This window comes from Lolium perenne, chromosome 2 (genome assembly GCF_019359855.2).
Source record: "Lolium perenne isolate Kyuss_39 chromosome 2, Kyuss_2.0, whole genome shotgun sequence".
In the NCBI taxonomy this organism is placed as follows: Eukaryota; Viridiplantae; Streptophyta; class Magnoliopsida; order Poales; family Poaceae; genus Lolium; species Lolium perenne.
This window is the reverse complement of record NC_067245.2, coordinates 261,547,870-261,559,002: the sequence shown is the minus strand read 5'-3', so window position 1 is coordinate 261,559,002 and position 11,133 is coordinate 261,547,870. Positions and strand designations below refer to the sequence as shown.

General features: G+C 45.5%; 1 protein-coding gene across 1 annotated transcript; it reads right to left on the bottom strand.

Moving 5' to 3' along the window:
• Positions 1 to 9,651: 9,651 nt before the first annotated feature.
• LOC127335779 (uncharacterized) lies at positions 9,652 to 10,662 on the bottom strand. Its single transcript, XM_051362509.2, has one exon. It carries the CDS (start codon positions 10,464 to 10,466, stop codon positions 9,828 to 9,830), a length of 639 nt encoding a protein of 212 aa, XP_051218469.1. The 5' UTR covers positions 10,467 to 10,662; the 3' UTR covers positions 9,652 to 9,827.
• Between the last annotated feature and the right edge of the window lie 471 nt (positions 10,663 to 11,133).

Genomic DNA, 11,133 nt, shown 5'->3' with positions numbered 1-11,133 from the left:
TAATGGATTATTCCGAACCATGCAAGTTTTTATTCTGAATTCTGATTAAAACCTGAGTGCTAGAAACAACAACAACAACAACAACAACAACAACAACAACAACACTCACACAAAATGTGCAATAACTTTCCCATATGACATCTGTTTTTATGAACTTGGGCTTGTTTTGAGCTAACAACCAGTTATAGATCCTCATACTAAGAAAAAATATTATGAACTAAAGAAGATGGTGCCAAATGTGGAGAGGTTGAGCACTCTCTATGCACGACGTGTTTAAGTTATCGTTGTACAACTCCTCTTCATAATACGGCTATCAAACTTATAATTCGGCCTCCCAACAAGAACTAAGAAACATTGTCCCTTGATGTCTACTCACGCTTCTTTTCCTGTAGACAGTGTTGGGCCTCCAAGAGCAGAGGTTTGTAGAACAGCAGCAAGTTTTCCCTTAAGTGGATCACCCAAGGTTTATCGAACTCAGGGAGGAAGAGGTCAAAGATATCCCTCTCATGCAACCCTGCAACCACAAAGCAAGAAGTCTCTTGTGTCCCCAACATACCTAATACACTTGTCAGATGTATAGGTGTACTAGTTCGGCGAAGAGATAGTGAAATACAGGTGGTATGAATATATATGAGCAGTAGTAACGGCACCAGAAAATAGCTTGATGCTACAACTGGCGTGTGGTTGATGGTGGTAATATTGCAGCAAGACGAGATGCGATGAGAACGATAAACAAGCAGCGATAGCAGTATTTGAGAACAAGGCCTAGGGATTATATTTTCACTAGTGGACACTCTCAACATTGATCACATAACAGGATAAATAGATAAATGCTATACTCTACACTCTCTTGTTGGATGATGAACACCACTAATTGTGTAGGATTACACGAACCCTCAATGCCGGAGTTAACAAGCTCCACAATATTCGATATTCATGTTTAAATAACCTTAGAGTGCATGACAGATCAACACAACTAAACCAAGTACTAACATAGCATGCACACTGTCACCATCACACTATGAAGGAGGCATAGATCACATCAATACTATCATAGCAATAATTAACTTCATAATCTACAAGAGATTACAATCATAACCTACGCCAAGTACTACACGATGCACACACTGTCACCTTTACACCGTGCAGGAGGAATAGAGTACTTTAATAACATCACTAGAGTAGCACATAGATGAATTGTGATACAAAACTCATATGAATCTCAATCATGTAAGGCAGCTCATGAGATCATTGTATTGAAGTACATAGGAGAGAGATTAACCACATAGCTACCGGTACAGCCCTTAGCCTCGATGGAGAACTACTCCCTCCTCATGGGAGACAACAGCGTTGATGGAGATGGCGGTGGAGATGGCAGCGGTGTCGATGGAGAAGCCTTCCGGGGGCACTTCCCCATCCCGGCGGCGTGCCGGAACAGAGACTCCTGTCCCCCAGATATTGGCTTCGCGATGGCGGCGGCTCTGGAAGGTTTCTCGTCCCGTGGCTTTTTCGTATCGAAGATTTAGGTCAGGGACCTTTAAATAGGCGAAGAGGCGGAGTCGGAAGGTCGACGAGGCGGCGACACAATAGGGGGCCGCGGCCCACCCCCTGGCCGCGCCAGCCTGGCGTCTGGGGCCCACAGGGCCCTCCTCTGGTGGCTATCGGGTGTTCTGGAAGCTTCGTGTGATTCTAAGATTCTGGGCGTTGATTTCGTCCAATTCCGAGAATATTTCCTTACTAGGATTTCTGAAACCAAAAACAGCAGAAAACAGGAACTGGCACTTCGGCATCTCGTCAATAGGTTAGTTCCGGAAAATGCATAAAAACGATATAAAGTGTGAACAAAACATGTAGGTATTGTCATAAAACAAGCATGGAACATAAGAAATTATCGATACGTCGGAGACGTATCATCCCTGCGTATTTCACTTGAGCTTGATGACGACTTTCATGTTTGAATTAACTTGGAAAATTCACTTGATCGTGCTTGCTTGGTGAAGAATCACATTTATTAATGGCTCACCCATATTGCACTAAGAGAAACCTCACTTAGCCATATCTCAACATTTCCAAATGGACGAAAATCTTCAAGCATATGATCCCTTTGAGATGCATATTGATGTATCCCAATCTTCCATCTTCACCACATCATAGATGTCAACTCCATCACATCAACTGAAGGTGAACCCGATCCTCTTTGCGACTTTTTTTCTTACCCTCGAGGATGGTATACTACTTCATCATCCATCTATTATCAATGGTAGGGATACATCGACATGGACGCAGAGTAGAGAGGGAAGAACTGGATCTCAAGGACTTGAAGGTCGGGGTCGCCGAGGAGAAGGAAGAAGCTCCCGACGAAGCTACAACAAAGCCTCCGGCCTCCAATACCCAGAATCTTAGGCCGCATCGCCTCAACATCGAAGTCTCCGACCATGCAATACCCAAGTCTCCGTCCTCATCTGCTCGAGCGCAAAGCTAGAGTCTCCACCCATGAAGAACAAAGTCTCCGCCCCAGTGAAAAGTCTCCGCCCATGACGACCAGAGTCTCCGGACCAAGAAGACAGGACTAGAATCTCCAACCCATTTACATTGGAGTCTCCAACTGGCATGGGCGAACCTGCAGTAAAGGTTCGGCCCATGTATCCATTGGCAGCCCATGTGTGCCTATTTCGCCTATTTGCATACCCCTTCCTCCCTTAAGCCTATATATAGGACACCCTCTACACCTATGAACCCTAGGAAAGATATGAGATAGAATTAGGCATGTGCCTCTCCCATGTGGGAACCCCTCTCCTTAGATCATCCATCTATTGAGTTGTATCCATGGCCCTCTTCAAGGATTTCATCTCTCTCCCTTGGTGATTCTAGTAGTGCTTCGTCTCTCCTGTGATCGGGATTCTACCGAGTTGCTACACTCTCCCATGAGTGGTTCTACCATGTTCTTGCCAATCTCTTACGAGTAACTCTACCTAGTGGTCTCTCCCTCGTGATTCTGTTGGGGCGGTGGTTCGGGCCATTGAGAACTGATGGCTCGTAAAAAAAAGACCACTTTATCTCTATCTAAAGTGGGGTATCTTGTCTCAATATGAAACAAATTAATATCTTCCTACCGCCGCTATAAACTACTAATCAATGCCAAGATGTGAATCTCCTTGTTGATATGTTTTGTGCAGAAATGGACATATTAAGGAGGAAATCAAGGACAACTAATGAAGAATTACGAACTCGAGATGTCACCAAGTCAACCAGGCTTCTGAGAGGATTCACGGGAGGTTTATCGAGTACTGGTATGATTGTACCCGCATGTACGGCCAAATCGTACCATGTGTTGGTGGCTTCACTAGTAGGAAACTAGCAATATGTGAGAGGCCTTTATGTTGCGCATTGCATTCCCATGCGCCACAGAAAAAAGTTATGTGACGCACCTGACCACATCCGCCACTAAAATAGAGGATTTCTGTGACGCACTCATTTCACATGCGCAACAGAATAGGGTGAGCCCCACCCCCAGGGGGCCCAATTATTGGTTTCACTATTTCTGTGGCGCACCAAAAAACGTGCGCCACATAATTATACATTTTCGTGGCGCACGTTGCTTGGTACACCACAGAAATAGGACCAATAATTGGTCCTTCAACGGCCGTATATCTCTCCTCACTCGCCCTCCCCCCCCCTCGCCCATACGTAGCCGCCCATCTCCTCCTCCTCCATGCCGCCACCACCGTCTCCCCTCCTCCATGCCGTCGCCGCCGTCTCCCCTCCTCCATGCCCACGCCGCATCACGACACCAGTCGTGACGGCACCATGCCCGTGCCGCTCCAGCACCGGTGGCCGCCACCGACATAGGTACCCCTGACTAGCATATCTTTCTTTTTATTGGTTTCAACTTAGTTCAGAATCAAAATTGAATAGAACTAGAATAAAAAGGTTACAATGTCATTTACATAGAATTTACAACCATATAGAAATGAATATTGGTTAGTGTTAAAATGGTGGATTCACCATCTTCCAAATCTGCAAGGCACAAACAACATTGATGAACATTGGTTACTGTTAAAATGTTGGACATGTAAGTGTCACATGAAAGAATTCTTCGAACATCAATGAGGGTTTCCGGCAAATAAAAACCAATCAAAATTCAAAGAAAATAGAATGAACAACCTCGAGAGACAACCAATAGCAAGTATTAGTAACCAATGACAAAGACCAATATTAGGAGGTAGCCATGGTAAAAGTTGTTCATTTTATTTGCCTAGGACCAATATTAGTTTCCTATTGCTATTTAACTAGGAACTAATCCTAATTTAACTAGGAACTAATGCAAGTGAATTTAAAACCATGAATTCAAGTTGTTCATTTTATTCATTTTTATTGCTAGTGTTATTTAACCACAAACTAAAATTTAGAACCTACTACCACTAAAATTCAAATTGTCCTGGTTACTAACTAAAATTCAAACTGTGAATATGTTGTAAACTAATATATATGACTCTTTAGTTTCGAAAGTCGTTTTGCGTATTTGATTTGGTCTTTAATTTTATTTGCACTTACCTATGATTGGAATGTTTGGTCACTACACTTGGAGGTGGAGCCAGTGAGCCTGGTGTGATGGCACAAATATCAATCTCTTGTACATCGTACTTGGCCTCATTGACCCCATCTCTAAATGTTAATTTTTTTACCAACAAAGTATGATGTATTTATTTAGTTGATCCTACTTGGCTCGTATTTGAGTTGGTCTTCTTCTTTTATTTTGGTCTTTCTTCGAGATAGTCCTGATGATTAGAATATTTGGTCACCGTACACTCTGGGGTGGCGCCAGTGAGCCTGGTGTGATGGCACAAATATCAATCTCTTGTGCATCGGACTTAGCCTCACTGACGCCATCCTGGAATGTTAATATTTGTTTCGACCAACAATGTATAAGTCATTTATTTAGTTGATCCTAGTTGGCTCTTATTTGTGTTGGCATTCTTCGTTTACTTTGGTCTTTCTTCCATTTTAGTGTCGATGATTAAAATGTTTGGTCACTACACTCGGGGGTGGTGCAAGTGAGTCTGGTGTGATGACACAAATATCAATCTCTTGTGCATCCTACCTGGGCTCACTTATACCATCCCTGAATGTTAATATTTGTTTCGACCAACAAAGTATGAGGCATGCTATCTAGTTGATACTACTTGGCTCGTATTGGAGTCCGCCGGTGATTATAATGTTTTATCACCCGTACACTCTGGAGGTAGGGCCGGTGAACCTGGTGTGATGGCACAAATATCAATCTCTTGTGCATCCTACTTGGCTTCGCTGACCCCATCTCTAAATGGTAATATTTGTTTCGACCAACAAAGTATGAGACATGCTATTTAGTTGATACTAATTGGCTCGTATTTGAGTTTGCATTCTTCGTTTACTTTGGTCTTTCTTCCATTTTAGTGTCGATGATTAAAATGTTTGGTCACTACACTCGGGAACGGTGCAAGTCAGCCTGATGTGATGGCCGGCACAAATACCAATCTCTTGTGCATCCTACATGGCCTCACTTACACTATCCATGAATGTTAATATTTGTTTTGACCAACAAAGTATGAGTCATGATATCTAGTTGATACTACTTGGCTCGTATGTAAGTTGGGATTCTTCACTTACTTTGGTCACTACACTCGGGGGGCGGTGCAAGCGAGCCTGGCGGGAGAGAGGAGGGAGCGGAGGAGGAACCGGATGAAGACCACTTTCATCGTGATGATGCTCGTAGTGACTCTCGTCTATTTGTAACTAGAGATGATGAACTTTGTATCAAGTAAAACTTGTGTAAAAATTTGACACTTGGCACTATATGTATCTCGGACTATAAATAATGTGATGATAAAGTAATGTGTATGTATAATTATTGTTTATATTATACTTATATAATTGTTGTATAAAATCTGTATTTGTACAGCGGGCACTACAAAAATCGTATATACATGTAACTAATTTCGTGGCGCACCTATTTCTGTGGCGTATCACATACTCATGCGCCACTAAACATAGTTTAGTTTCTGTGGCGCATGGGCTGGTGCACCACAGAACTACCATTTTAGTGGCGCTGCTCATGCGCCCCGGAATACCAATTTTGGTGCGTCATCCCTACTAGTGTCTTATCGAAGCCAATATAAACTGTGAAGGCACCCAAGACATTCGAGACACGAACAAAGAGAAAAAAACACATTCCCCGCCATAGTCAGATCCTATCTGCACCGACGCTCTGTCGCTGCCGCCATCTACTTCACCGACTCATCATCATCACCATCTTCATCCACTCTCTCCCCTACTTGTAATCCTTATTAATTCACGATTGACAGTATTGTAATACTATTTATCATTCATCTCTTCGAGATTCATAATATAATGTTTATGCTTGTTGATCTAAACATGTGTGTAGTCCTCACAGGTAGCCTAGCCTCGCCAGCATCAATTGAATATAATTTACTTATGGGATATTGTATTGTATAGCATATTCTCCGATCTTCTTGCCTCGATCATAAGGTTTGACAGGTACCCAAACCGTTAATAATGTAAAGGTATTGAGGTTTGAGTAGAAATAGTGGCATGATCCGATGTCGTGTTCAAGTGACAGAATGCACGGGTTGGCAGTGTGGCTATATTCTAGGAAGTAATGGTGACGCCATTGATCCTAATGCTATTGTATGATTTATCTCAATACCAAGGTTTCACTAGGAATTCAAGGTAAATAATAAATCCATAAAGATTGTGTCATGCAGCATTATGGTGTTCTTAGGACGCATCACCCACATTATATGAGTATCTTTATTTCAGAATATTAACACATGTGAGCTTAATCTTATTTGAATTCCATTTACTAATACACAGTTGCAGGTGAAACCTTAAGCCATGGCCTATCTCCAAATCAGTGATACACAACAACACAAGAAACTATTGGTCTGGTAAACAAGACTCTGGATGAATACTAGAAGTCTTGTTCGAGTGATCTTACAACAAAAGTAATCTCCTATTCATTCGATAAACTTAGGTCTTCAGGAAAAAAACTTCAAATACTACAATCCGCAATCCGGTCAAAGGTATCAAGAGAAAACAAATTTGTACCGGGTGTGGTGTGAATTTGTATCTTGTGTTCTTCGTGTTCTTACTCATTCTTCCACAAATCCCCTCGAATCCGTGAACATCAGCCCACCTAACAGGTCGAGTCCTCCATCACCTATCTTCAATTTTCTCACCGCAACCTTGATGACTATCTCCATGTGATGTCATCCTCTCATAGGCTATATTGAATCTTTCTTTTCTCATGTAAGTCCAAATGTGGCACCTAAAACACATATAAATACCAAACACATAGTTCACGGGATAGTTCACAAATGTCAATAGATCACTTGATCACACAGGGTACATCATTTACGCTTGATCCGTACTCCAATTCTTTGACTTCATCTTGATCAACATTTATGTTTACTCAACTCTCTATCTTGATGATATCTTCAAGGCAATAATTAACTGAAAGGATAGATATGGTAACCTAGAGGGTGGGTGAATAGGTTCTACAATTTTTTTGTAGATTCTTTTGCAACTTTAGGGTTTGCGGAAATGTCAAGTTGCCTAATGAAAACTAGGTGAGGCAACCTATATGATGATACAAGTACTTCAAGCACGTAGGCAATTACAGATTTAAACAACACTAGCAAAGAGCTCGGACAGAAATAACCAAGGCATGCCGGAGACGAAGCTCCAAGCCCAATGTTCACTCCATGGGGGGAACTAAGTCACCGTTGGTGTGGTGTGAGAACCCACATAGGGTTCTCAAGTGACACGAAGGCTCGCCTTCTTCTTCGCCTGCCTCCTCCATGAAGTAGGAGCCCAATCACAACATGTAGGGCTTGCGGTGGCCCCCAAACCCTCACAAATGTTTCCACTGGGAAAATCACAAGTAAAAAGCCCCCTTGCGACCCTAGCCCCCTAGGGTTTCCAATGAACCCAATATGAACAAATTAGCTCGATGAAATCCAGGGGAATGAAGAACAACTTGGTAAGACTGTAGTTTTAGACTTCCTCTTGTTTTCTACCAAAGGTTTGTATTTAATTCGGTAGAATGGGAGATCCTTAAGATTTTGTGTTTCAACAATGGTGGGAGGGAGAGAGCTTCAAGGTATTGACATGAATGGTTGACCTAATATCCTCAAGGAGGAAGAAAGTCATTTTATAGCCCAGGGGTGAAACAAGCTAGCCATTCGGGGAGCGCATGTTTGTGGTAAGTCCGTGGGACTGACTCCACGACCCAGTGCATCGTTGTTGGGTCGTTGGACAGTTCCACATATCGGTCTGAATAGACTGACTCCACGACTGAGTGCATCGGTGCCCGGGTCGTTGGACCAGTGCCGCAACCAAGCCAGGGCGACATAATCAGTCATGAGTAGTGTTGGAATCGAGACCCACCAAACCTATCGATGTGGGCATCGGTGAAACCATCCTGGGACTGACTTGGCAGAAATCTCTCAAATGGCTTTTTATCCAAAGTGATAATCTCTCATGTCTATGTGTGATGGAAATATATGGTGGTACGATGTATATTTGGCTTTGGTAAACATTCCCATCAAGCTCATCAAGACCACCCATATTAATAGTATGGTGTTTCCTAGTTTAGAAAATTATATGTTCTCATACTCTACCATTTTTGTTTTGTCTCCAACGCCACAATAACGCGCGGAGGGCCTAGCTGAACCTGGTTACTACCAAATATTTTCTCGCTTGTATATTTTGCGAAAGGTCCACCGATATATTCATAATTTATCCTCAGCAGCAGTACAAGAAATCCTAAAAGTAATAAAAATTACAAACAGATCTTTGGGCCACCTACAAGCACTCGAGCGAGCTGAAGGCGCGCCGCCATCCTCAACCCTCCCTCACTGGAGTCAGTCTAAGTTGCTTTAGTTGAGCTTGTTGTAATAGATGGACAGAAAGTCATCATGCTCATGTCCAAAATACCAGAAGGAACACCAAATGAATTCAACGAGATCCGCCGGAGGCACACCTCTACACTCACTCTGATGATGCTAGACAAACCACCGAGACGGGAAGGACTTGATCCATCTTTAGGGAGCCATTGTGGCGTCTTCCGGAGTGGGATATAAACCCTAACCAACCTAAAATAAAACATATGGAGAAACGGAGCCCACCCATCAACAAGGACCTGGATCAACCTCGCATCCAGGGCCCTTAAACAGATGAGACCAGGCAGATCAGCGACAGCTGGTTTCCCGAGAGTTGGAATGAAGGGGTATCGCGTAGCATTTTGTCGCTCGTATTAGTGACTAGTGCCTTGCAATGAGTATGTTGAACAAGTCCATTTACTTCACCGATATCGTCGCATATACACATTTTATGTTGTTTTTCACGATGACAGACAAATACACACTGTCGCACTTGCCTACCACACGGTAAATTTACTGTAAAATGATGTTCTTTTCCGAACATTTTCTTCTCTTAAAAATGGAACTAAGTAAGCATCTTTTTCCACGGAGGAATTGCACAGGTCCTAAAACAAGGTTTACTGCAGCTCCAACCGTAGTTAACCGGTTTATATATATGATCAGCGTCGCTCACTTGTAGGTAAAACATCACATAAAGCACCTGTCAATTTACTAGCACATCGAATAGCCTTCAAAATATCGCGCCTAGATGAACCCAAAACTTAATTAGCAACAAAAGACCCCACATTTTCCGTAACGAAATGCACCGCCGGTTGGAGTGACGTGGGCATGCAGCGATCGAGAGAAACCTCCAAAGGGCAGGCCGGGCGGGCGGGGCATCCTTCTTCACAGGTCGAGGAAGCCGGTGGTGCGCCACACGGCGTTGCGCATGCGGCGGAGGTCGCGGCCCTTGAGCGTCCGCCCGGCGCCCTCCATCACGGACGCGGCCGCCGCGGCGCGGCGCGCGGCCATCTCGTGCGGCGGCACCACGGGCTCGTCGTCGTCGTCGTCTCCGTCCTCCTCGTCCGCGGCCTCCTGCTCCGCCTCCCGGCGCCGCCTGTCGGCCGTCGCCTTGGACCAGGCGGGAACTGCGACCGGCGCGGACTGGTGGAACGGCTGCGGGTGGCGCTGCTTCTCCCGCCGGGCCGCGGCAGGGATAGCTGCGGTTGGCGAGTGGTTGTTCTCGTCGGCGATGAGCGCGGACAGGCCGGCGCCGCCCGAGGGGAACGCGCGGGAGGAGGAGGAGGACGAGAGGGGCCAGCGCTGGCCGTTGCTGTACGGGGACGGCGTGGGCGACGGCGAGGAGGCGGTGGAGATGGAGGAGGACGGGGAGTAGGAGGTGGGCGAGGACGACGACCAGACCACATCGCGCTCGTCTAGCTCCAGCTCCTGGACGTCGGCGGCACGATCAGGCTGGGTGAGGAAGCCGAGGAGGCGGAGCGACGGGGACATGGCGGCGGTGGAGCGGCGGTCGCGCATGGACATGGCCGGTCGGAGCGTGCGGTGGCTCGGCCAGTGGCCACTGCCCAGCGAGAGCGTGCGTGCCGTGGGCAGGATCGGCGTCCGGGCGGTCCTATTATTGGCGGCCGGCGCTGGCTACTGGCTACTGGTGGTGGAGGCGATCGGTGGGCGGTGAATTATTGGGGGTATGGTGATGGCAACGGCCTACGAGCGAGGGGGTCACTCACCCAGGTGCTGGGACATCGTGTCGTCTGCTCGCGAGGGGTGGCTTGTGGTGGTCGTGCGCCTGAAACCCCGAGATTTGGCACGGTTTGCGCCAGAAATCCGGAATCATTTCGGACACAGGGGTCGCTGCCGATCAAAAAGACGCGAGCGCGACGTCTACATAATACATACAGCATGTCAGCATACGACATTGTTCATCTATCTATACACCCATAGACGAACCAACACGTCATCGAATAAACAACGGGATCTCCTGGGTCAGTGTTTGATTTTGCAAACTATACTACGGTCCGTTTGTTGTACTGTACATGTATCTGATCCTAAGGCATGTCCATGTCTACGTACGTACGCACGAATCAAAGGTAGCAATTGACAGCGTACCTACCGGTCGCCATCCCTGTGTGGCAATATCGCCCATTGTTTCCATTGGGGGCGGGGGGCGACGGATGAGGAGGGTAAAAGAGAC

Excerpts from the sequence above, each read along its gene's own strand:
- LOC127335779 (XM_051362509.2), bottom strand. The coding sequence starts at position 10,466 with ATGTCCATGCGCGACCGCCGCTCCACCGCCGCCATGTCCCCGTCGCTC.